Here is a 26,359-nt window from a genome sequence, read left to right on the forward strand (position 1 = left end):
TTCCAAGAGGTCTTTCTTGTTTAACTTCCAAGAGGTCTTTCTTGTTTTCTGAAGGTTTATTTATTTATTTTTTAAAGAATCTTGTTCATGTTTCACGAACACAATATTTTCTCTAATCTCTCTCAAGATATTATAGTTAAATTTCCGTCTCTCCTTCTCCTCCTCCCTCCTTCTCCCTGCTTTTACTGTTTCCTCTGAGTTCTTTTCTCCTCCATGTGTTTTGGTCTCTGTCTTTTAGGGTAGAGGCTTTCTTTAAATGTCTCATGACGTGGCTATCTACTCATACTTTTAGAAGCTATTTGAAAGCTGTGCGTGTGGGGGCTAGGCTTGTCAACTTGTGGACTTCACATTATGGTGATCAGGCAAGAATCTGCCACTTTACTGAGGACCACCAGAAGCAGTCAGTATCTTTAGGACTTTTTCTCTAGGGCTAATTTTATCAGAGAAGGATCTTCCGATCTCTTGCATGGGGTGCCGGCCTACAGAAATACTGGAAAGTGGGTGAAAAGGGGTGATGATCCTATCATTCACTATTTATCACTTTGTCTTAAAGCTCTTATTTTCAGTTTTGCTCCATATTCCATCCCTTTTATACCTGGTGTGCTTCTGGTTCAATATCTAAGACTAAAAACCTCTGTCTGAGAGTTGGCATTTAATCAACGTAGGCATTTGATTGCTTTTCACACAGACTTTCAATTAATCTTTCTGTTTTCAGTATTTGTTTCTCCAATTCTGGAGCTATTCCAGGGTTCTGCATTACATCTCTTTCTTCTCAGTTTCTCTCCCTAGCAGGCACTTTGAGTTCCTCGGGCCCACTAAGTTCACCACACAGGCTTTCTGGCTTTAACATTCCATTGATCTCTTATTTGCTGACATCTCTTCTCCCTTTTACTATCATTTTAATGAAACTATGGGAGGGGAGGGAGCTTAAAATCTGTGTTCGATTTGCTGTGTTAAACTGCTATGCATTTATTTATCATCTAGAAAGTAAACAGAAGACAAAAGAAAAGCTGTATGTGCATGAACTGGGTGACCTGGTTTCCCAAAAAAGTTCAGCTAAAGAGAAGACAGGCCTATTTCGGGATGTGCTAGCCAGATTACATCTAAACTATGCGTTCAGTTAAGGGGAACAACAAATTTGTCTTTATCTAGAAGAGGAAGACCAAGACGGGAAAAAGTCTGGAAGCTACATCTTATGAGGAATAGGTAAAGAAGAGTTGGTTTGGAAAAGATAATTTGGGGGGAGACACAATAGTTGTCCTCAAATCCTAGAAGGGCTATCACATGGATGAGGGCAGATGCAGAGGTTACAGGGAGGCAGATTTTAGTTTATCAAAAAGACTAAGAGCCTCTCACCTAAGAATGTTTAAGGGAGTACTTCACTGGTTCTAACTATTAAGGGACCTTCCAATTTCACAATCCTGGGCTACTATACTTTTGTGAAAAGCTTCAAAAAACCTAAATATTCTCATTTGTAATCTCAGTTAAAAAAAAGTCACTTAAAAAAATGAGATGATCATTTATTGAGTTCCTTTTGCTAAGTACTCATACATATTTTCTCATTTTAGTCCTCCGCTTCGGTAGTTTGCTGGTTCGGATCCTGGGTGCAGACTTAGCACCAGGCGTCAAGCCATGCTGAGGCAGTGTCCCACATAGCAGAACTAGAAGGACCTACAATTAGAATATACAACTATGTACTGGGGGGCTTTGGGGAAAAGAAGGAAAAAAATAAAAAAAGATTGGCAACAGATATTAGCTCAGGCCCAATCTTTAAAAAAAAAGAATTCTTAAAAAAAAGTTTATTAAAAAAGGGACAAAGTAAATAGGAAATCAAAATATTACTTTAATACTGATGAATCTAATACTGTAAACTATGGCTTATATAGGAGGGCAAGTGTGTTCTCTATTTTAACACCTTGAATGACACAGGCCCACACAAGGGTCACTTTCTCCACTGATGTGCAATTATACACTGTTACCTCAAATCTCCCCTGTTCCCTATCCCTAAGGTGACAAAGAAATGTGAACTGATGGAAGAGAATTTAGAAAAAAATAATCAATAAGCAACATATAATTGGTTAGTCAGAAAAGGCTATTTGGCATCCTTCCCTACCTTTAATCACATTTTGCTATACTCATCTCTAAAACAATACTTACTATAATTATAAAGTATTATCAATGAAATGGAATCAGGCACTAAATTTAAAGTATTGGGAAGAGCCAGGTTCAAAGTCCAAGATAGAACAGAGGAAAGAAATTATCTAACAGTGTAATGAAGCACTCTGAACTGAAAGAGCTAAACCCATGAACACAAGTGGAAGCTGCCTAGGCCGGACCAGGATACTAGGTCTCTGTGTACACAACACATACCCAGTGCCTGTGCTCATACTACCACTTACTAAGCACGTGTATTAACACCAGCCACTTAACCATTGTGGAAGGATTTTCAATGACTAGCATCTATAAAGCAAATTAGGGGCAATCCCAGGACTTCCTAGGTATATACAACACCTCCAAATTTGCTTCTAAGAAAAAAACCAACTCAAACAAGCCCAAACCACTTCCATTAGTATTGCCGCAAAGACTCAGCACTCACGCCACTTGGCTTCTACAAAAAGTGGATACAGAACCTCTTCCTGAGCAGCAGCTCTGCATAATATGATCTGAAGGCTGAAACTGAATGTTGTTTTTATTATTAAGCCCCTGTAACTTTAATACCTGTTAACAGTTTTGTTTAGAAAATTAACAGAGCTAATGAAGCTACATGAAGGGGAAAGAGATTAGGTTCTAAAAGTCAATGGGTAACTTAACCACATGTGTGCTGCAACTCCATTACACCTGGTTTTTAAAATCATGAACACAGTACTCCTTTGACAAATGTTAAAAAGCAAAGTAGGGGGCTGATCCGGTGGCATAGTGGATAAGTTTGCACGCTCCACTTCAGCGGCCCAGGGTTCACTGGTTCACAGCCTAGGTGCGGGCCTACACACTGTTCATCAAGCCACACTGTGGCAGCGTCCCACATACAAAATAGACGAAGACTGGTAGAGATGTTAGCTCAGAGACAATCTTCCTCAGGCAAAAAGAGGAAGATTGGCAACAGGTGTTAGCTCAGGGCCAATCTTCCCCTCACTAATAAAAAAAGAAAAAAATCAAAGTGGTGATTCAAGCACAGATATGAAAAGGAAAGTGATGTGATGTGCAGCTGGAAAAGTAGACAGGGCACTCAAGAATTCTACATGTCACTTTAAAAGTGTGGGAAACCAGGAACAGTACTGAGGAGGGATCTCCAAGTTGATGAGGCCACTCCACGCAGATAGAAGGAGCATGGACTGGCAGTGCCATTTGCTTAGGTCAGGAATGAGAGAAAAGAGCTAGGTTGGGGATAAAAGATCAAGTCAAGTTTTGGACAGGCTGACATCAGGTGCCTGGGAGACATCCAAACAGAGATACTACGTAGGATGTGGATGGATACATCTGGAAGACAAAGAGGTGAGTCTAGACTCAACTGATACTTTTGGGAGTCATCAGCGCAGAGGGAAGAGATGACTAAGGGTGAGAGCTCAGAGTGCAAAGAGGATGTAAGACAGCCTTGAGGAACTCCAACACTTAAAGACCACCTAGTAGAGGATGCATCCACATAGAAACAGAGAAGGGAGGGGCAGAAGGAAGAAAGGCAACGAGAAGAGAAGCTCGGAGATGTATGTCTGGAGGTAGAAGAGTCTAGGAGCAGCACTGGTGCACCCTGCCACTAGACAGGCGGGGTGGCAGAAGCACTGGAGTTAGGAGGCCCGCACTAGCTGCATTACCTCACACAGGCCTCCTCCATGTTTGGTTTCCCGACTCACAAAAGGAGATCATTCCTATTCATCTGACTTCTCAAGGGTTTTTGAAAAGATTTAGCATAAAAGTATATGAGAACGGTTGATATGAATGTCATTTGACCGAACTGTCAGGGTCACCTGAAATTCCTGAAATGTCAGTGAGAAAAAAGTGATGTGTGTGCAGACCAAGCTGATGTTGCTGCCAGTCCTGGGTCTTGTTTGGAAGGATGGATTTAGGCTGATTTGTTCCAGGCTGGCCACCAACGGGCACATGTGCAGACCTGACAGAGGTGCTCCATAATGGTAAATAGATGAATAAATAAATGACTGGATGGATGGGCTTTGGAGCAAATTGAAGCTATTTAGCTGCTTCTGAGAGGGGCTTCAAAATAGCAACTTTGGTCTCATTAAATTAAGTGATATATAATACACGTGAAAATACCTAGCACAGTATCAGGCACTTAGGAGACATTTTACAAAAGTTTTTGTTGCACCCAGCTGAGAGCAACAGCCACAAAAAGACTAAGATACAAATAACTGAAATCCTTACAAGTTCAGTCTGATTAATAGAACCCCGATCCAGGGAAAACTGAGTTTTAGGGCCCGCTCTACTATAGGTATAAGCAAGCTGCCCAATTTTACCATGTCTCAGGTTTCCAGGTTGGAATACTGGATTATTATTTATGGGGGCATGGCAAGGAATACAGTGGGAAAAAAAAACCTGAGATTCTCAAGAGAAGCACTATAAATACTGGTAAACTTCACTGCAATCAATCACTCTATTAGACAATATTGGAAAGTTCAGCATAGCATTAATGGTCGAAATACTTGCCAATCCCTTTACTTGTGCCCATCCCAGGGGAGACAGAGAGCATAAGCCATATAGTACAAACTGCACCAGCTTCCAGGCCAGCTGTTCCTTTCTATATGACGCAGGCAAGTCTCTTCCCTTCACCCCTGAGCCTCATTTTTTTCATCTGTAAATAAGGGGCTTTAACTGGATCAGGTTTCTCAATAAGTAGTAGCTGTGAGAGTAACAGCAGCCAAGACAAATCCAGTAAAGCCTTTCTTTTTGATCATGATGGCATCTACATACATTTGAAAAGTAACTGTACACACACGTACCAGATATCATTTATCTAGCCTACAGACGGGTGCACATTTGGATTTGACGACACCTTGCAATTACTCTGAGGAATCCCTGTGGTACAGGAACCCCAGCACCAGAGGTGCTCTGCGGTCCCTCCTGGTTAGCAGAGTCTAAGACAATGACTAAGCAAAAGGAACCAGAAATCCTGGGCACCTCATCGCCTACCTGTTTTGACTTGCTTTAAAACACACCCCTTCGCATTTTCTTCCTTGGAAAGACTGGGAAACTGTCCTTTCCTGGCCCTCCTTGCTGGTATCTTTGGATCAACAGGGATAGGGTAGTGTGACACCACAAATTCTGTCCCTATGACAGGCAGGTGGGGCTCAAAGTTCAAGCAGCTGCTTACTCAAGCAGGAAAAGAGGCAGGGCAAAATCTGAGTTGGGAGTAATCTGAGACAGGTGTTCCCAAAGAAGGCAAAAGATACACCCAGAATAGATTTCTCTGATGGAAAACATTTTGATACCATTGCTCCTGCCTTCAAGGAGCTCACAATGAACATAAATAAAACAATAAGTAAACAGTTAAGTTCCAGCCTGTGCAGACAGATTACCCTTGGGATCAGCGGGCTTTAAGACTAAGCTTTTAGGTAGTCACAAGAGAAGCTGAAAGTGTGTGATAAGCAGTAATCCATAACTTTATTGAGGTACAAATTTGAATCATACAGGCTATGAAGCTGGTGTGTAAAAATGAGTCTACAAAATGGAGACGTAGTAGGGATGGATTACTCTCTAAAATTCCTTTAGGCTAGAAAGTTAATAATTATAAATTTGTTAAGAGAGAGAGCATACCATGGTGGATAAGAACAGGTACTTCAATAAACGGTGTTGGGAAAACTAGACAGCCACATTCAAAAGAATGAAAGTAGATCATTATCTTACACCATACACAAAAATTAACTCAAAATGGATTAAAGACTTGAATCTAAGACCCGACACCATGAAACTTCTAGAAGAAAACATAGGCAGTATGCTCTTCGACATCAGTCTTAGCAGCATATTTTCAAGTACCATGTCTGACCGGGCATGGAAAACAATAGAAAAAGTAAACCAATGGGACTACATCAAACTAAAAAGCTTCTGCACAGCAAAGGAAACCATCAACAAAACAAAAAGACAACCTAACAATTGGGAGAAGATATTTGCAAACCATATATCAGATAAGGGGTTAATATCCAAAATACATAAAGAACTCATATGTCTCAACAACAAAAAAACTAACAACCCAATTAAAAAATGGGCAAAAGATAGGAACAGACATTTCTCCAAAGAAGATATACAGATGGCCAACAGGCACATGAAAAGATGTTCAATATCATTAACTATGAGGGAAATGCAAATCAAAACTACAATGAGATATCACCTCACTCCCGTCAGAATGGCTATAATTAACAAGACAGGAAACAAGTGTTGGAGAGGATGTGGAGAGAAGGGAACCCTCATACACTGCTGGTGGGAGTGCAAACTGGTGCAGCCACTATGGAAAACAGTGTGGAGATTCCTCAAAAAATTAAGAATAGAACTACCATACGATCCAGCTGTTACACTGCTGGGTATTTATCCAAAGAACACGAAAACACGAATGCGTAAAGACACATGCACCCCTATGTTCACTGTGGCGTTATTCACAATAGCCAAGACTTGAAAGCAACCTAAGCGCCCATCAAGGGATGAATGGATAAAGAAGATGTGGTATATATACATAATGGAAAACTACTCGGCCATAAGAAATGATGAAATCCGGCCATTTGTGACAACATGGATGGACCTTGTGGGTATTATGCTGAGTGAAATAAGTCAGAGGGAGAAAGTGAAATACCATTTGATCTCACTCACAAGTAGAAGATAAAAACAACAACAGACAATCATATAGAGACAGAGATTGGATTGGTGGTTACCAGAGGGGAAGATGGGAGGGAGGAGGGTGAAAGGGGTGATTAGGCACACGTGTGTGGTGATGGATTATAATATCTTTGTGTGGTGAGCATGATGTAATCGACACAGAAATCAAAACATAATGATGTACACCTGAAATTTATATAATGTTCTAAACCACTGTTACCACAATAAAAAAAATAAAAAAGAACAGGTACTCTGGAGCTAATTATCTAGGTTCAAATCTGCCGTTTACTAGCTGTGTGACCCTGGGCTAGTTACTTAACCTCTCTGTGCCTCAATGTATGTATCTGCAAGATGGGGTAAATAGTACCTTCCTCATGTGGTTACTGTGAGGATTAAATTAGCTAACATCTGTAGGCACTTAAAACAGTGCATGGCACATATTAAGTGCTATATAAGTGCTTGCTAAATAAATAAAATGTTTTCCAATTTAGAACTTTATATAAGTTATTTTTTTTTTTTTTTAAAGATTTTATTTTTTCCTTTTTCTCCCCAAAGCCCCCCGGTACATAGTTGTGTATTCTTCGTTGTGGGTTCCTCTAGTTGTAGCATGTGGGACGCTGCCTCAGCGTGGTCTGACGAGCAGTGCCATGTCCGCGCCCAGGATTCGAACCGACGAAACACTGGGCCGCCTGCAGCGGAGCGCGCGAACTTAACCACTCGGCCACGGGGCCAGCCCCTATATAAGTTATTTTTAAGATCTTTAGAGAAGGGGTCAGCAAAGTATGGTCTATGGGCCAAAATCTGGCCTGTCTCTTGTTTTTGCACAGTCCATGAGAGCTAAGTATAGTTTTAACATTTTTATATGGCTGGAAAAAAGCAAAAGAAGACATATTTCATGATGTGAAAATGATATGAAACCCAAATTTCAGCGCCATACATAAAGTTTTATTGGTACATAATCATGCCTATACATTGGCAAAACTGAGCAGCTATAATAGTAACCAATGGCCCACAAAGTCAGAAATATTTACTATCTGGCCCTTTATAGAAAAAATTTGCTGACCTCTGCTTTAGAATCATAGGGAACAAATATTCTGAAGAGGGATGTGAACATGTTCTCTAGAAAGGAGAAGACGCCGATCACTTATCTAGGATACCCCCTCTCCCAGCCCACATCACACCTGACGTTCTGCAGGTATTCACAGACTCCCCCTGCTGAACTAGTATGAACTGTTCACACTCTGTGGAATTCAGCACTGAGATAACCAGGTCTTACACAAAATGCTTGCTCCTTTCAAAAGAAAATGAGCTAGGCCTAAAACAGAAGCTTTCACACTGGAGCCACTGGTCCATATGGGCCTGCCACCACCAATGAGCCTTTTTTAAAAAACTTCAGTTTCTTAGCCATAGTTACACAATTATTTTCTCTTTCTCCACCCTCCATGGAGTTTAAACGCTAATTTGCCTCAGCAAATAATGCAGCCTTGTCCATCAGAAGTGTAGGAAGTGAGTTGCGTGGAGATGCCTTGAAGCATCTGCCTTCCTACCTCAGGCATCAACCAATCCTCCACCTTATTCAGCAACCATCAAGCACAAAGCCAGCTCAGCCCAGTTCTCCACCCCTAACTGAAACCTTACTCAGATGTGAGAGGAGTAAGGCTATTCCATGTTCGAGATGTGAAGCCTCAGTCTCAAGTACTAGACTTTTCTGTTTTTACCTACTCCAGGGGACTTCGAACTCTTTGAGGGTAATAAGGGTCTTGCACATCCCTTAAACAGCTCAGTAAATATTCACTGAAATTAAAATACCAACTCTATCCTCAATAGCAGCCCAGAAAATCAACAATTCCCTGTGAAAATAAATTAACCTCATTGAAAAGATGGCAGTGTCACCAAAGGGTATAGTCAAAATGAACCGGGTTCTCTCAGTTAAATTTAGAAAAGACTGAGCAGGAGGCATAGTTATTTTCTACTCATTTCCTTCAAATTTTTCTTAAATATGTAAATAGGTACAGTAAATCTTCAAATAACCATGCCACACGAGGGCTATTATAACAATAATCTATTATTACTATTAACTAGATATAATATATATCTTTACATAGCTATATAATACAGATAGAGCTATTAACTATATGTTAATATTAGGATCATAAACTATCAATTATCTATAATATTATGATAATGATAATCTATTAATCAACTATTTTGGTTACTTGGAGGTTAACAGAAAACACTTGTGTCTTCAACACATGCCACTAACAACCTTCCAAAAATATATGACTAGCTACAGACTCCATCTCATGTCAGCTCTGTCCAATGCTCCTTACCTTCTCCTGGGAACTTCTATCTTCATTTCAACCACACTACACAACATATGACCTAGGCCCTACCAATTAGACCCTTCCTCAGAGTTTTTCAAATGAGAAAGAAGAAAAAGGAACAGTCCCTCCAGAGCAGCAGGGAGCCATCAGATCAGATGCTCCATCACCCTCCTTGTGTGAAAACCAGTCTGCAGCGGAAGGAGGTTGCTGACCAAGGAGGCAAAGCGTCTTGGCAGCATTTCAGTGCCCCAGGCCCACCATCAACCCTGTCTTTTCTCCAGTTTGATTACATAAGCCAATAAACGACTGGTCTTGCTGAGACTAGTTCTGCCATTAAGAGCCAGAGTTCTGAGCACAGCAGTCCAGAGAAAGCCCTGGGGGAATTCAGAAAAGGGAGACCTTCCTTCCTGGCCTTAGTAGAAGGGCTACGACTGAAGGTGGCTTCAGCTCTGATTGGACCCTGTGGTGTCTCAAGGCCCCCATTCTGCTCACCAGTCAGGTGTTAAAGGACCCCGTTTGTAAAAACACCTCAGTGACAGCATCCACTACACGTATCAAAGGCATACAGCAAACAGTGTTTTACTGACTAGGAACACTGAGGGGCATACAGAAATGGTCAATAGATATATCTTCTGCATGGATGACTCATTTGTTGCATTCTCAGCAGTTTATTTTCTTGGAAAAGTTATCATTATTTTGGATAGGGATAACCAAACCCACCATCTGAATCCCCACCATAACTCTGAGGTATGTGACCTGCCTGACGTCAGACAGATAGGAACAAGGGCCACTTACTTCCTTTCTGTGAATGTGGACAGTAGATTCTGAAGAAATGTTTCTCCTTCCCCACAGCTCCACTTTCTTTTTCTCCCACCATAATGATACCCTGATAATGTTAACAGCCTTACACTATTAAGGAAATTGATTTTGCAATTTTAAAACTTCTGAAAAGGAGATCTCTAGGCTCAAACGGTTTCATTAGAGAATTCCACCAAATATTTAAAAAAGAATTAATACTAATTCTAAACAATCTCTTCCAGAAAATAGAAGAGGAGGGGACAACTCCTAATTGATTTTATGAAGCCAGAATTAGCCTAATATCAAGACAAAGACAATATAAAGAAAACAACAGACTAATCTCTCTCATGAATATACACGCAGAAATCCTTAACAAAATATTAACAAACAGAATTCATGGGCTAAAGAAAAAAGAAGTCACACAATCCTCTTAATTGATGTAGAAAAAGCATTTAACAAAATTCAACACCCATATATGATAAACACTCTTAAAACACTAGGAATAGAGGGGAATTTCCTCAACTTGACAAAGAACATTTACAAAAAACCTTTACCTAACATCATACTTATTGGTAAAAGACTGAATGCTCTCCCATAAAATGCAGAAAAAGGCAAGGATGTCCACTCTTACCATTGCTATTTAACAGAGTCCTGGAAGTTCTAAGCCAGTGTAGTACGGCAAGAAAATGAAATAAAGGGAATACAGATTAGGAAATAAGAAACAAAACTATCCCTGTTTGCCAATGACATGATGGTTTACATCACTGAAAAATCCAAAGCAATTTATGAAAAACAAAAACAATGCACCTAGAACTAATAAGTGAGTTCAGCAAGGTCACAGGATACATACAAGTTGTAGGACACAAGATCAACATACAAAAATCAATTGTATTTCCACATACTAGCAATTAACATGTGGAAACCAAAATTTAAAATATAATTACATATATAATCATTCAAAAAAATCAAATACTTAGGTGTAAATCTAACACACTGATGTACAGGCCCTTGCAAGCTACAAAATGCTGATGAAAGAAATCAAAGATCTAAATAAATGAAGAGACATATTGTGTTCAAAGATTACAACACTCAACACAGTAAAGATGTTAATTCTCTCCAAATTGATGTACAGCTTTGATGCGATTCTTATCAAAATTCCAGCAAGATTATTTTTATAGATAGACAAGATTATTCTAAAATTTATATGGAAAGGTAAAGGATCTAAAATAACTAAAACAACTTGAACAAGAAGAAGAAAGTACAAATGGCCAATAATCACATGAAAAGATGTTTAACATCATTACTTATCAGGGAAATGCAAATCAAAACTAGAATAAGATACTACTTCACACCCATGAGGATTGCTATTATCAAAAAAACAGAAAATAGCAAGCGTTGGCAAAGAAGTGGAGAAATTGGAACCTTTATACACTGTTGCTTGGAATGTAAAATGGTGCAGCCACTGTGGAAAACAGTTGGGCAGTCCCTCAAAAAGTTAAACATAGAGTAACAATATGATACAGTAAGTCCATTCCTAGGTATAGACCCAAAGAACTGAAAGCAGGGTCTTGAAGAGATATTTGCATACCCATGTTCACAGCAGCACTATTCACAATAGCTAAAAGGTGGAAACAACCCAGGTGCCCATCAATAGATGAATGGATAAACAAAATGCGGTATACACAAACAATGGAATACTATTCAGCCTTAAAAAAGGAATGAAATCAGGAGAATGAGAAGATAAGCCACAGACTGGGAGAAAATATTTGCAAAAGACATATCTGATAAAGGACTATTATTCAAAATATACAAAGAACTCTTGAAACCCAACAATAACAAAGATGGAATTAAAAAATGGGCAAAAGACTTTAATAGACACCTCAGCAAAGAAGATACACAAATGGCAAATAAGCATACGAAAAGATGTTACACATCGTGTCATCAGGGAAATGCAAATTAAAAACAAGACACCACAAGACATTTATTAGAATGGCCAAAATCCAAACACTGGCAATACCAAATGCTGACAAGGACGTGGAGCAAAAGGAACTCTCATTCGCTGCTGGTGGGAAGGCAAAATGGTACAGCCACTTTGGAAGACAGTTTGGCACTTTTTTACAAAACTAAACACATTCTTACCATATGATCCAGCAATCATGCTCCTTGGGGTTTTATCAAAGGAGTTAAAAACATATGTCCACACAAAAACCTGTACATGGATGTTTATAGCAGCTTTACTCATAATTGCCAAAACTTGGAACAACCAAGATGCCCTTCGTAGGTGAATGGATCAATAAACTGTGGTACATCCAGACAATGGAATATTATTCAGCACCAAAAAGAAATGAGCTATGGAGCCATGCAAAGACACGGAGGAACCTTAAATATACATTACTAAGTGAAAGAAGTCAACCTGAAAAGGCTACATTTAGTAGGATTCTAACCATGTGACATTCTGGGAAAGGCAAAACTATGCAGACAATAAAAGGATAAGTGCTTGCCAGAAGTTAGAGAGGAGGGAGGGATGAATATGTGTAGCACAGAGGATTTTTAGGGCAGTAAAACTACTCTGGACGATATTATAATGGCAGATACATGTCTTAATATGTTTGTCAAAAATCATAGAACATACAACACCAAGAGTGAACTCTAATGTAAATGGACTCTGGATGATGATGATGTGTCAATGTAGGTTCATCGTTGTAACAAATGTACCACTCTGGTGTGGGATATTGATAGTCGGGGATGCTGTGTGTGCCATGGGGATAGGGTGTATGGGAAATCTCTGTATCTTCTGCTCAATTTTGCCGTGAACCTAAAACTACTCTAAAATTAACTTCTGTTTTTTTTAAAAAAGGAATGAAATGCTAATACATACTACAACACGGACAAACCTTGAAAACATTATACTAAGTGAAATAAACCAGACACAAAAGGATAATATTGTTATGATTCCACTTATATGAGAGGACTAGAATAGGCAAAATCATAGGGATAGAAAATACAACAGAGGCTAGGGGAAGGGGCAATGGGGAATTATTGCTTAATGGTTATAGAGTTCTGGTTTGGGTGATGAAAAAGTTTTCTTAATAGACAGTGGTGATGGTCACACAACATTGTAAATGCATTTAATACCACTGAATTGTACACTTAAAAACAGTTAAAAAGGTAAAAAAAAATGAGTAAAATAAAAGAATAAATTAGGAGGAATTACTCTACCCATTTCATGATTTATTACCAAAAAAACTACAAAAGAAACAGTGGTAATACCAAATGCTGGGGAGGACAGAAAAGAACTGGGTCACTCATTATATTAGTCAGGGTTCTGTAGATAAACAGAACTAACAGGATATGATCCGTGCTGTGTACACATATGTGTAGCAGGGGAGACAGGGAGAGGGAAATTGGGACTGACACTGACTGATTTTAAGGAACTGGCTCACATAATTATGGGGGCTGGCATGTCTGACATCTATAGGGTGAGCTGGCAGGATGGAGATTTGGATAAGATTTGATGTTATAGTCTAAGAGTCTGAAATCTGCAGGGCAGGCCAGCAGGTGGGAAACTCAGGCAGGGTTTCTATGTTGCAGCGAAGAACTGTTTCTTCTTTGGGAAATCTCAGTTTTTGCTCTTAAGGCCTTCAACTGATTGGATGAGGCCCACCCACATTATGGAAGGTAATCTGCTTTACCTAAAGGTCTATTAATTTAAATGTTAATCACACCTAAAAAATATCCTCACAGCAACATTTAGACTGGTATTTGACCAAACAACTGGGCACCACAGCCTAGTCATGTTGACACATAAAAACCACTGTACTCATACATGCTGGTAGGAATGTAAAATGGTACAGCCACTCTGGAAAATAGTTTGGCAATTTCTTCTAAAACTAAAAATGAATTTACCATATGACATGGGAATTCTACTCTTGGGCATTTATCCCAAAGAAACGAAAACTTACATTCATGCAAACTTCTGTAAATGAATGTTTGTAGTAGCTTTATTTGTAATAGCTCAAACCTGGGAAAAATCTAAGTGTCCTTCAACAGATGAATGGTTAAACAAAATGTACAGCCATTGGATGAATTAAAAAACAAGACCCAACAATATGCTGCCTCGAGGAAACACATCTCAGCTCTAAAGACAAACACAGGCTCAGAGTGAAGGGATGGAAGACAACATTCCAAACTAATAGGAAACAAAAGAAAGCAGGTGTTGCCATACTTATAGCAGACAAAGTAAACTTCAAGATAAAAAAGACAATGAGAGACAAAGAGGGGCAGTATACAATGATAAAGAGGACAGTCCACCAGGAAGCCATAACACTTATAAATATATATGCACCTAACACAGGAGCACCAAAGTATATAAAGCAACTATTAACAGAACTAAAAGGAGATAACAGCAACACAATAATAGCAGGGGACATTAACACCCCACTTACATCAATGGATAGATCATTCAGACAGAAAGCCAACAGGGAAATAGTTGAATTAAATTAAAGACTAGACCAGATGGACTTAATAGATATATACACTTCATCCAAAAACAGCAGACTACACATTCTTCTCAGGTGCAGATGGAACATTCTCAAAGATAAACCATACACTGGGAAACAAGGCAAGCCTCGATAAATTTCAGAAAATTGAAATCATATCAAGCATCTTTTAAGACCATAATGTTATGAAACTAGAAATCAACTACAAGAAAAAGGCTGGGAAAGTGACAAACATGTGAAGACTAAGCAACATGCTACTGGACAACAAATGGATCATTGAAGAAATTAAAGGAGAAATCAAAAAATATTTGGGGACAGATGAAAATGAAAATACACCATACCAACTCATATGGGATGCAACAAAAGCAGTCCTAAGAGGGAAATTCATAGCAATACAGGCTCGCTGTAGCAAACAAGAAAAACCTCAAATAAGCAATCTTAAACAATACCTAACAGAACTAGAAAAAGAAAACAAAGCCCAAAGTCAGCAGAAGGAGGGAAACAATAAAAATTAAAGCAGAAATAAATGAAATTTAAATTTAAAAAACAGTAGAAAGGATCAGTAAAACTAGGAGCTGGTTCTTTGAGAAGATAAACCAAACTGACAAAGCTTTAGCCAGACTCACTAAGAAAAAAAGTGAGAATGTTCAAATAAATAAAATTAGAAATGAAAGAGTAGAAATTACAACAGATACCACAGAAATACAAAAGATTTTAAGAGACTACCAAGAAAAACTATATGCCAACAAATTGGACAATCTAGAAGAAATGGATAAATTCTTAGACTCCTACAACCTCCCAAAACTGAATAAACAAGAAACAGAGAATCTGCATAAACCAATCACAAATAAAGAGATTGAAACAAATCAAAAATCTCCCAAAAAAACCAAAGTCCAGGACCAGATGGCTTCTCTGGAGAATTCTACCAAACATTCAAAGAAGATTTAATATCTATTCTTCTCAAACTATTCCAAAAACTTGAAGAAGACAGAACACTTCCTAACACATTTTATGAAGCCAACATCATCCTGATTCCTAAGCCAGACAAGGACAACACAAAGAAGGAAAATTACAGGCCAATATAGCTGATGAACATAGATGCAAAAATTCTCAGCAAAATATTGACAAACTGAATACAGCAATACATTAAAAGGATCAAGCACCAATATCGAGTAGGATTTATACCAGGGATGCAGGGATGGTTCATCATCTGCAAATCAAGCAATGTGATATATCACACTAACAAAATGAGGAATAAAAATCACATGACCATCTCAATAGATGCAGAGAAAGCAAGTGACAAGATCCAACATCCATTTATGATAAAAACTCTCAATAAAATGGATACAGAAGAAAAGTACCTCAACATAATAAAGGCCATATATGACAAACCCACAGCCGACATCACACTCAATGGGGAAAAACTGAAAGCCATCCCCCTAAGAACAAGAGCAAGACAAGGGTGCCAGCTCTCACCACTCTTATTCAACATATTACTGGAGGTTTTGGCCAGAGCAATTAGGCAAGAGAAAGGAATAAAGGAATCCAAGTTGGCAAGGAAGGAGTAAAACTATGGCTGTTTGCAGATGACATGATTTTATATATAGAAAATGCTAAAGAATCCATCGGAAAACTATTAGAAATAATCAACAACTACAGCAAAGTTGCAGGGTACGAAATCAACTTACAAAAATCAGTTGCATTTCTATACTCTAATAACAAACTAACAGAAAGAGAACTCAAGAATACAATCCCTTTTACAATTGCAACAAAAAGAATAAAATATCTAGGAATAAATTTAACCAAGAGGGTGAAAGAACTATACAATGAAAACTATGAGACATTATTGAAAGAAATTGATGATGACATAAAGAAATGGAAAGATATTCCATGCACAAGGATTGGAAGAATAAACATGGCTACAATGTCCACACTACCTAAAGCAATCTACAGATTCAATCTATAGATTCAATTCTACAGAATTCCAATGACATTCTTCACAGAAAGAGAACAAAGAATTCCAAAATACATATGGGGCAACAAAAGACTCTGAATAGCTAAAGCAATCCTGAGAAAAAAGAATGAAGCTGGAGGCATCACAATCCCTGACTTCAAAATATACTACACAAAGTTATAGTAATCAAAACAGCATGGCACTAGTACAAAAACAGACACACAGATCAACAGAACAGAACTGAAAGCCCAGAAATAAAACCACACATCTAGGCACAGCTAATCGTTGACAAAGGAGCTAAGAATATACAATGGAGAAAGGAGAGTCTCTTCAATAAATGGTGTTGAGAAAACGGGACAGCCACATGCAAAAGAATGAAAGTAAGCCATTATCTTTCACCATACACAAAAATTAACTCAAAATGGATTAAAGACTTCAAGATAAGATGTGAAACCATAAAACTCCCAGAACAAAATATAGGCCACACTCTTTTACATTGATCTTAGAAAGATCTTTTCAAATACCATTTCTACTCGGGCAAAGGGAAACAGAAGAAAAAATAAACAAACGGGACTTCATCAGACTAAACAGCTTCTGCAAGGCAAAGGAAACCAGGAACAAAACAAAAAAAGACAACCCACTAACTGGGAGAAAATATTTGCAAATCACATATCCGACATGGGGTTAATCTCCAAAATATATAAAGAACTCATACAACTCAACCACCAAAAAACAAACAGCCCGACCAAAAAATGGGCAGAGGATATGAACAGACATTTTTCCAAAGAAGATATACAGTTGGCCAATAGGCACATGAAAAGATGTTCAACATCACTAATCATCAGGGAAATGCAAATCAAAACTACAATGACATATCACCTTACACCCATTAGAAAGGCTATAATCACCAAAACAAAAAAATAACACATGTTGGAGAGGATGTGGAGAAAACAGAACCCTTATACACTGCTGGTGGAATGCAAACTGGTGCAGCCACTATGGAAAACAGTATGGAGATTTCTCAAAAAATTAAAAATAGAAATACCATATGACCCTGCTATCCCACTACTGGGTATTTATCCAAAGAACTTGAACTCAATAATTCAAAGAGACTTAGGCATCCCTATGTTCACTGCAGCATTATTCACAACAGCCAAGATGTGGAAACAACCCAAGTGCCCACTGACTGATGATTGGATAAAGAAGATGTAGTACATATACACAATGGAATACTACTCAGCCATAAAAAAAGACAAAATTGTCCCATTAGAAACAGCATGGACGGACCTTGAGGGTATTATACTGAGTGAAATAAGCCAGACAGAGAAAGACAAACACTGCATGATTTCACTTATATGTGCAAGATACACAAACACATGGACAAAGATAACAGATTAGTGGTTACCAGAGGGGAAAGGGGTTGGGAGTGGGCATAAGGCTTAATGGGGCACATATATATGATCACGGACAAATAATAACATACAGCTGAAATTTGATAATGTTATAAACTATTATGACCTCAATAAAAAATGTTTTTAAAATGCACAGCTATACCATGAAATACTACTCAGAAATATAAAGGAGAAAGCTATCGATATACACAACAACTTGGATGGCCCTCAAAGCCATTAATGCTGAGTGAAAAAAGCCAATCTGAAAAGGTCACATACTCTACAATTCCATTTATATAACATTCTTGAAATGAGAGATGGAGAACAAATTAGTGGTTGCCAGAGATCAGGGATGGTGGGTGGGAGGGGGATGGGTGTGACGATAAAGGGACATCTTTGTGGTTATGGAATGGCTCTCTATTGTGGATGTCATTGGTAATCTTGACAAGAACGAACAGTGGCGGCCTGTTATAACTAACTTACCTATCTTACTCAAACATGAGTTCCACCAAGGCAGCAATCTTTGTACGTTTTCTGGAATAGTTTAGCAATTAACACTCAGTATTTGGTGAACGAATGAAGTTTCTGAATGGGTCAACTCAATATATAATTGAGTATGTCACAAAGTCTCCATTTTGTTGGGCTCCCCAAGTCAGATCCAAATCCTAAACGAAGCCCGATCTAGCCCAACCAGTTTATCGCCCACCATGCCTCTCTTCTAAGCTGTTGGCAATTCCCCTAAATTGCCCTATTCCCTCTGCTCAAGTGAATTACTCCTGATCACTGAAGATCTAGCTCAGATGCTGCCTCCTCTGAGGGGCTTCCCTGACTTGCAGGCAGTCAGCTTTCTCTTTCCTGTAGCACCTGGGACAAGCCTCCAGCATATATTTTAGCATACATTATATAGTTGCTAATGAAAGTCTCCCTATCCAGATCAAAATTTCTTCCCAAAGAAAGGAAAGGCTGTGTCCTAGCACTGAACACAGTGTCTCATTCTCAAGTGTACTTAATGAATCCTAAAGGCTATTTCATCTAAAAGGCAGCTCTCAGTCCTTCATCTGAGATATAAACAAATAACAAAACTTCTGATGAGTTTTACCTCTTCTTTTTAAGCTTGATCTTCCGGCTCAGGATTGGTGGAGCTGGTGGGAGGAAGGCACTGACCCTCGACTAAAGCATAAGGAGTGTTATTCTCTCACCTTATCTGAAAATTCAATTAGCTGAAGTAAAAGGCTCAAGAAAAAGATGGTAAGGCTTAGGGCCAACTAGTGGGGTGTGTGACTTCCAGGCCAACAGTGCATTCCTGACCCCAGAAGAAATAAACAAGCCACACCACAGTTGCCTTGTTCAAGTGCATTTCTAACAAAGTGGCACGTAAGGAAACATGGGGTCGGTGGGTGTACCTTTATCTTGAACGCTGGATGGCCTGCCCACCAGCCCAGAACACGGGGAGAGGAACATTAGTCCATCCCTCCCTAGGCAGAAATGACGAGTGTTCACAAGCTCTTGGAGTTGGGAAACAGATGGCAAGTATAATCAAACATACTGGGTTCAGTCTGGGGTTTTGATGGCATTTTAAAGCACACTGTCTGAAACTCTTTGATGGAGCTTGAGTCTCTGCTTGAGGGGGCCCCACCGGGTTAAGTGACTCCGGAAGGGGGTGAGGGAGGAAGTGGCTGACAAGCTGGCACTAAAAAAAGACGCGGAGCTATGGTCCCATATAAAGAGTTGGTAAAGAGCTGGCTAAAACAGTCAGGCCTGTCCCACCTCTTCCAAACTCTCCCCTGCCTCCCACCCATGTCCAGCAAGGTAGAATAGGAGGAGAGAGGGAGACAGGAGGGCGGAGTCCACAGCAACCACTGAATATCTAACTGCCCCAACGGCATCTGATTTGCAGATGTTTCTTACCAGTCTAGACTCCTCACCATGAGAAGTCAAGGGGTTCAGTCTACATTCAACCCACCTTCCACTGTGCTCTTCTATGTCTTACTCATTCAAGAAACACCCTGTACGTGCGCTCTCATGCCTGGGCCCTTGAACAGGCTCTCCCTAGCCTGGAATACCTCTTCCCACAGTGTCTGTCTGTCAAAATCCTATTCATCCTGCAAAGTACCAATCAGACACCACTCCCTCCATGAAACCATCACAAATCCTCTGAACTGGAGATAACTGCCATTCCTTTGGTAGTCCCTGGTGACACTTGTGCAGATACAGAATTTACCACATTCTGCCTTGTCTCACAATTAATTGATAGGTACCTCTCATCCCCACCATTCTTTAAATGCCAAAGACAGGGCTGACTCCCACTCATAGCAGGGCGCCTCATGCACCTAGTAAAGCACTATGCACAGTTAAGTGCACTTCAATAATATGCTGACTGAAGAAGCATCTCAAACATAATGCCAGGGGCTCTTTAGGGTAACTCAGCAAACACTTTTGAGCACTTGAAGCATGCCAAGAACTGTGCAAGATAATAGATGCTTCACATGCTTCAGGAGCCCAACATCTAGAGGGGGAGAAAAACACTCAAACACATCTACACTCTGTTTAGTTTGGTAAGGGGAGTATGAGCAGAGGGTTAGGGCAATGCTTCTCACACATTCATGTGCACAGGATGTAAGAATCAGCAGATCCTGGTTCAGCAGGCCTAAGGGGGGCCTGAGATTCTGCATTTCTAACAGGCTCTCAGGGAATGCCGATGCTGTTGGTCCACTGACAACACTCTGAGTAATGAAGGGTAAGTACAATGGAAGGGGGAGAGATTAACTGCACCTAGAGGGAGAGGAGAAGCGGGTCTTCAGAGAGATGAGGTTTCACACAACAATGCCCCACTGTGATAGGGCTGGCAAAAGAAAGATGGCATGCGTCTCTACCTAATATAAACACACAGGTTGGCAGGGAGACAGGTGTGCAAACTTGTGACCACAAGACAATGGTGAACAGACACAAATGTAAAATGCTTTAGGAGAACAGAAGAAGGAGTATTTGGCCATTTCTCTTCCCTTGAGAAAAGAAAATATGAAAAGAGCCTTGAGGCCTGGGTTGGGACTCTGCTGGCAGATGTGAGCGGGTACTCCAAGCCAAAGGAATAGTAGAGCAAAGGCCCAGAAGTTGGAGAACATAGGTCACGAAGAGACAGCCAGCAGGAGGAGCGTGTGGGCAACTAGGGGAGAAGGGCAGAGAGGGGCCATGACTGGAGGACCTTGAAAATCACGACCACAGTGGGCAGTCCTAGAAAAGTCAACCAGGAGTGGCTGTCAGGACATCCTTAAGCGTCTCCCTCTTAAGTCTCGCAGACAGCAGGGACAGATTTCTGTGAGCAGCTTAGAATAATCAGAGATTCAGGTAAATCAGCAGTCCTTCCCTTAATCCTATGGACAACCAGTCACCACCTGCTGCTCCTGCATTTCCACTACTCTGTAGCTCCCCCCAGATGTTTTGCTGACTTAAAGTAACAGCCCATGGATATGGGGAAAAAAACGACAAGGTTTATCCAACATGAGTGGGAGCACCTTTTAAAACTACCAAGAGCTGAGCAGCTCTGCTCTGCTTCCTGCTCCCCTGACAAGTTTCTAACCTCTGATTTTCTGTGTGCAAAAGAACATAAGTTCCTTCGAGGACAAGCCAGAATTGGTCTCTCTCACTCTGGCTGTTAGTATTCTCTCTCCTGAACAGGAGAAGGGGAAAGTGCAAGTGAAACCCTGTGCTCTCTTCATGAACTATAGAAAATGCATCCTACATTCTTAGGTACAACCCTAACACCCTGCCCTGATGCTCCATTCATTCATTCGCTCACTCATAAATACATACATACATACTGTCTAGCTTCACTCACTCATTCATTCACTGACTCATTAGGAAGTATTTACCGAGCCATAATGTACGATGCAAGGAACTGTGTTGGGCCTGAAGGGCTACCTCTCACTTTTCTCCTTGGTTACTCTACTCTTATCACATCAGCTTCTTGCTGATTCTCAAAAATACCAAGTATGTTTCTGCCTCAGGGCTCTGTGTTTATTCCCTCTGCCTAGAATACTCTTCCCTCAGATATCCTCATGGATCACTCCCTCACCTCATGCAGATCCCTACTCAGAGAGGCTGGCTCTGGTCCCTCTAACAAAAAAGCACTCTCAGGGGCCAGTCCAGTGGCCTGGTGGTTAAGTTTGGCACGCTCTGCTTTGGTAGCCCGGGTTCAGTTCCCAGGCACAGACCTACATCACTCAGCAGCCATGCTGTGGTGGCGACCCACATATAAAATAGAGGAAGACTGGCTACAGATGTTAGCTCAAGGCAAATCTTCCTCAAGCAAAAAGAGGAAGATTGGTGACAGATGTTAGTTCAGGGCAAATCTTCCTCAGCTAAAAAAAAGAAGGACTCTCAGTTCCCTTATCCTGCTTTATTTTCCTTCACAGAACTTATCACCACTGGACATTTTACAGCTACTTTTTGCTTATTGCCTACCACACCCCCCCCCACTAGCATGTAAGCTCACACTCACAGAGGCTTTGGCTGCTCTGTGCACTGCTGTGTCCCCAGCACTTAGAATAGTGCTTGGCACATGTGAGGTGCTGACATACCTGCTGAGTACACCGCTGAATGACAGTGAAATGGGAAGCCATTCAGAGCAGGAGAACAACATGATCAGAGCTGAGCCTGAAGAAAAACGATCCATTAGCCGCACAAGGATCATTCCCTAAAGGGTCTGTAAGCATTCTCGCTACTAAAGTTAAAGAAATCCTGGGTTAGGTAAAAGGTGAAGAAGATTTGAATTAGAACCATGGTTTAATGAGCACCTATTATGGAGACACCTCAGTAAATAATTCAGTCACAGCCCCTGCTCTCACAGAGTTACAATACTGCATATAATTATGTAACTATTATTGTGATAAATGCCACAAGATACACATAAAAGAGAGAGGGCAAGCCAAAGCCAATTCCAGAGTTTCAATCCTATGTGATTAGATGGATGGTGTGCCAACCTTACACAAAGGTAACAAAAGAAGAAACGGTTTAGAAGGGGAAGAGGCCTCATTTTTTAAAAAATTTATTTTATTTTATTTTTTTGAGGAAGATTAGCCCTGAGCTAACATCTGCTGCCAATCCTCCTCTTTTTTTGCTGAGGAAGACTGGCCCTCAGCTAACATCCGTGCCCATCTTCCTCTACGTTATATGTGGGATGCCTGCCACAGCATGGCTTGACAAGTGGTGTGTAGGTCTGCACCTGGGACCCGAACCAGTGAACCCCCGGTCACCGAAGCAGAACATGTTAACTTAACCAGTGCACCACTGGGCTGGCCCCAAAGAGGCTTCACTTTAGCCATAATGAGGATGAGGATCAACAGGACAAATGGAAACGCAGGTCTAGTATTTAGGAGTGAAATAAGGGGTAGAAATATAGATTTGAAAGCCATTTGTAATTCATAGACTATGCCAACAAATCTTTACTTGGAAGACGTGTTAGCACAGTGTGTTTTGCTGGTCCTCAGGACAGCTCTGTCAAGGTTACATGATATTTAGATTTTACAGATCACAGAAAAAATAAGCTTACAACATGTGTGCATCATTTAAATATGTATCTCTAGGGGTCGGTCCCGTGGCCGAGTGGTTAAGTTCCCATGCTGCATGTCTGCGGCCCAAGATTTCACCAGTTTGGATCCTGGGCACGGACCTGACACTGCTCATCAAGCCATGCTGAGGCGACATCCCACATGCCACAACTAGAAGGACCCACAACTAAAATATACAACTATGTTCCAGGGGGCTTTGAGAGAAAAAGGAAAAATAAAATCTTAAAAAAATAATAAAATAAAAAAATAAAAATGTATCTCTTAGAAGTTGAATCCTTTTAAGTGACCATCTGAAATGCAGCTACAGGGCTGAGCCAATAAATTTTGGCTCTTAACAGCTGAGGCAGCATGCTACAAAAGCTTAAGAATAGGAAAGATTACTCCTTAGTATCAAATGTTTCTGATCACTGGGTTTGGATACAAAGACAAATTCTGTTTTTAGTGTCTTCAGAGTCACAAAGCACTATAAGCAATCTCACTTTCCTACCTGGTAACAAGCCTACTTGAGCTCATTATCTCTTTTTTAAAAAAAATTGTCATAAAATATACATAACATAAAATTTACCATTTTCATCATTTTTAGGTATACAGCTCAGTGGCATTAAGTACATTCACATTGTTGTACAACCATCACCACCATCCATCTCCAGAATTTTTTCATCTTCGCAAACTGAAACTCTGTACCCATTAAACACTAACTCCCCATTCTCCCTTCCCCCCAAGTCCCTGAGCAATCACCATTCTACTTTCTTTCCGTATGACTCTGACTGCTCTAGTTACCCCAGTTAAGTGGAATCATTTGATATTTGTCCTTTTGTGGCTGGCTTATTTCCCTTAGCATAATGTCTTTAAGGTTCATCCATGTTGTAGTACGTGTTAGAATTTTCTTCCTTTTTAAGGTTGAATAATATTCCCTTGTATGTATGGAACAAAATGTACCACATTTTGTTTATCCATTCAACTATCAATGTATCCTTGGGTTGCTTCCATCCTTTGGCTATTGTGAATAATGCTGCTATGAACGTGGTTATACAAGTATCTGTTCTTGAGCTGATTTTTTGAAGAGCATTTTTGTGTTCTGATCAGTTACACAGCACACTCTGCTCAGACATACTGCGTCATATTTGAATTACTGATCTTCTACTTTGCCTGCCAAAAGCCCAAACTCTGGCCCTTACCTTCGCGGCCCTGAACACAGCTGGTTAGGTCCACTGGAACACAGGAGCCATCACGGTCTCCTCTGGGCTGCCATTCTGTAAGCAGCTAAGCATCCTCAGCTTCAACTGAGACAGAAAGGGAGCACGGTGTCTTTAGTTAACGCTTTGGAAATAGTCTGCTTCAAGCTCCAGCAGAGCCACAAGATGAGACACAAAATTTAACAGTAACTTCTCCCATGTCAGTTATTAAGTCACCAAACAGGACAGTCCCATGATCACCCGCAGTGAACTGGAAAAAAAATGTTCCTCACTTCTGGTTCATCAGTACTCTTTAACAAGAGATGTTTCCAACTTCTAGATACTGTGTTGAAACTACAGAAGTATACGCTCCGGCAATAAAGCAAGCGCAAGCTATTCCAAAAGTCTTAAACTTTACAAAGGTCATATCAGTATACAACAGGGGTCAACCAACTATAGCCAATGGGTTTGGCCCACGCCTATTTTTGTAAATAAAATTTTACTGGAACACAGCCACATCCATTCGTTTAATTACTGTACTTTGGTGTTACAACATCAGAAGAGAGCGGTTGCAACTGAAACTGTATGACCCACAAATCCTAAAATACTTACTATCTGGCTCTTTACAGAAAATGCTTGCCAACTCCTGGTTCACACATCTTGGCTCATTCTCTCTTCTCTCATTCTCTCTTCTCCCCAACTGGGAACAAGTGGTGATGTGATCAGCTGTTTGGGTGGAAAAGGTCTTCCTAAATTAATTGGAGAAGCTGGCTGGTTCCATACCAAAAAGGAAATGGGAGTCCAACACTCAACAAGTTAAAAGAAGGAAGGTAGGTGCCATGCCTGTAACTTAGGAGGGGCTAGGAACACACCTTTAGGAAAACCATGTGGTCTCATTTTCCATCAACCAGTCTATACACTGAATCAGGTATGACCAAGGGACAAACAACGGAGTCTCATGTACAAAATAACAACGGAACGGCCTGCAGTAAGAAGCATCTTAAATTTGCCCAGCCAGTGGCCAAGCTCCCAGAAGTCTCAGGGTGAGCCCCATGAACGGTGCTCGGCTGGTAGCTGATCTTCCAGATGCCTCCAACTCTCTTTCCCCACCCACATGTCAGGCAGCATCAAGCTCTCTCATTCACGTTATTGGTCTCCAAATTTAACAGCATTACCATAACATAACTTGAAGAAGAAAGAGAGCAAAACTGACTTTTTGATGAGTATGAATTTACATCACAAGAGCACATGTGTTCTCAAGGAGCACATTCTTCCTCTCAGTTCTAATTGCTCATTAAAAAGAGGCAAGGCCGAAAATGAATACAACTACCTGACAAAAATCAGTATAAAACCCCAGGAATGGACAATATTCAGAAGCACAAGTTTTCCAACACAGTGTCATTTCTAAATCCAAAGAGTCAAGAATTCATATGTCCAGAAGACTAGCAGAAAAAGCCTGCATCTTTCTTCTCTTCTGAAATAGAACAGTGGTGTTACATCTGGACATACACATCGCTGTCCTCCACGCTCCATGCTGCAGATGGGGTTTGTTTCCTGCTCTGCTTCACACCATCAGCAGGGGAGGTGAGTAATCTGACAGAGCATGCAAAAGCATCGCTTCCATCAACAAACAGCTTGGATCTCAGCTAATATAGCTTTGTGCCTTGGGCAATCCTTTAATATCTCTAAGCTTCAGGGTTTTTTTCATCTGTAAAATGAATGACTTTGATAGAAGACCTCTACGGCTCCTTTTCACATGATTATTCTAGCTCTATAATTATACCTATGTAACTCACTACACATAACATAAAAATGGCATGCATCAACAAGTCCTTACT

At 40.3% G+C, this 26,359-nt stretch overlaps 1 protein-coding gene across 7 annotated transcripts in view; it reads right to left on the reverse strand.

Annotated features, from left to right (window-relative positions):
- Positions 1-26,359, reverse strand: part of KLHL18 (kelch like family member 18) — a 57,291-nt gene that overhangs the window by 26,310 nt on the left and 4,622 nt on the right. Inside the window, exons 2-4 of one of the 7 annotated variants that reach the window (XM_046640437.1) lie at positions 25,134-25,247; positions 24,525-24,629; positions 22,357-22,432 (exon numbers count right to left, since the gene is read on the reverse strand). The exons of 3 other annotated variants lie outside the window; for them this stretch is intronic. In XM_046640437.1, the coding sequence (XP_046496393.1) occupies positions 22,357-22,398 (42 nt within the window). In that variant the 5' untranslated portion in view covers positions 22,399-22,432; positions 24,525-24,629; positions 25,134-25,247. The remainder of the gene's footprint in view (positions 1-22,356; positions 22,433-24,524; positions 24,630-25,133; positions 25,248-26,359) is intronic. 3 more of the 7 variants (XM_046640446.1, XM_046640456.1, XM_046640465.1) reach the window with 3 other exon arrangements.

The sequence above is a fragment of the Equus quagga genome, chromosome 1 (assembly GCF_021613505.1).
Source record: "Equus quagga isolate Etosha38 chromosome 1, UCLA_HA_Equagga_1.0, whole genome shotgun sequence".
NCBI lineage: Eukaryota > Metazoa > Chordata > Mammalia > Perissodactyla > Equidae > Equus > Equus quagga.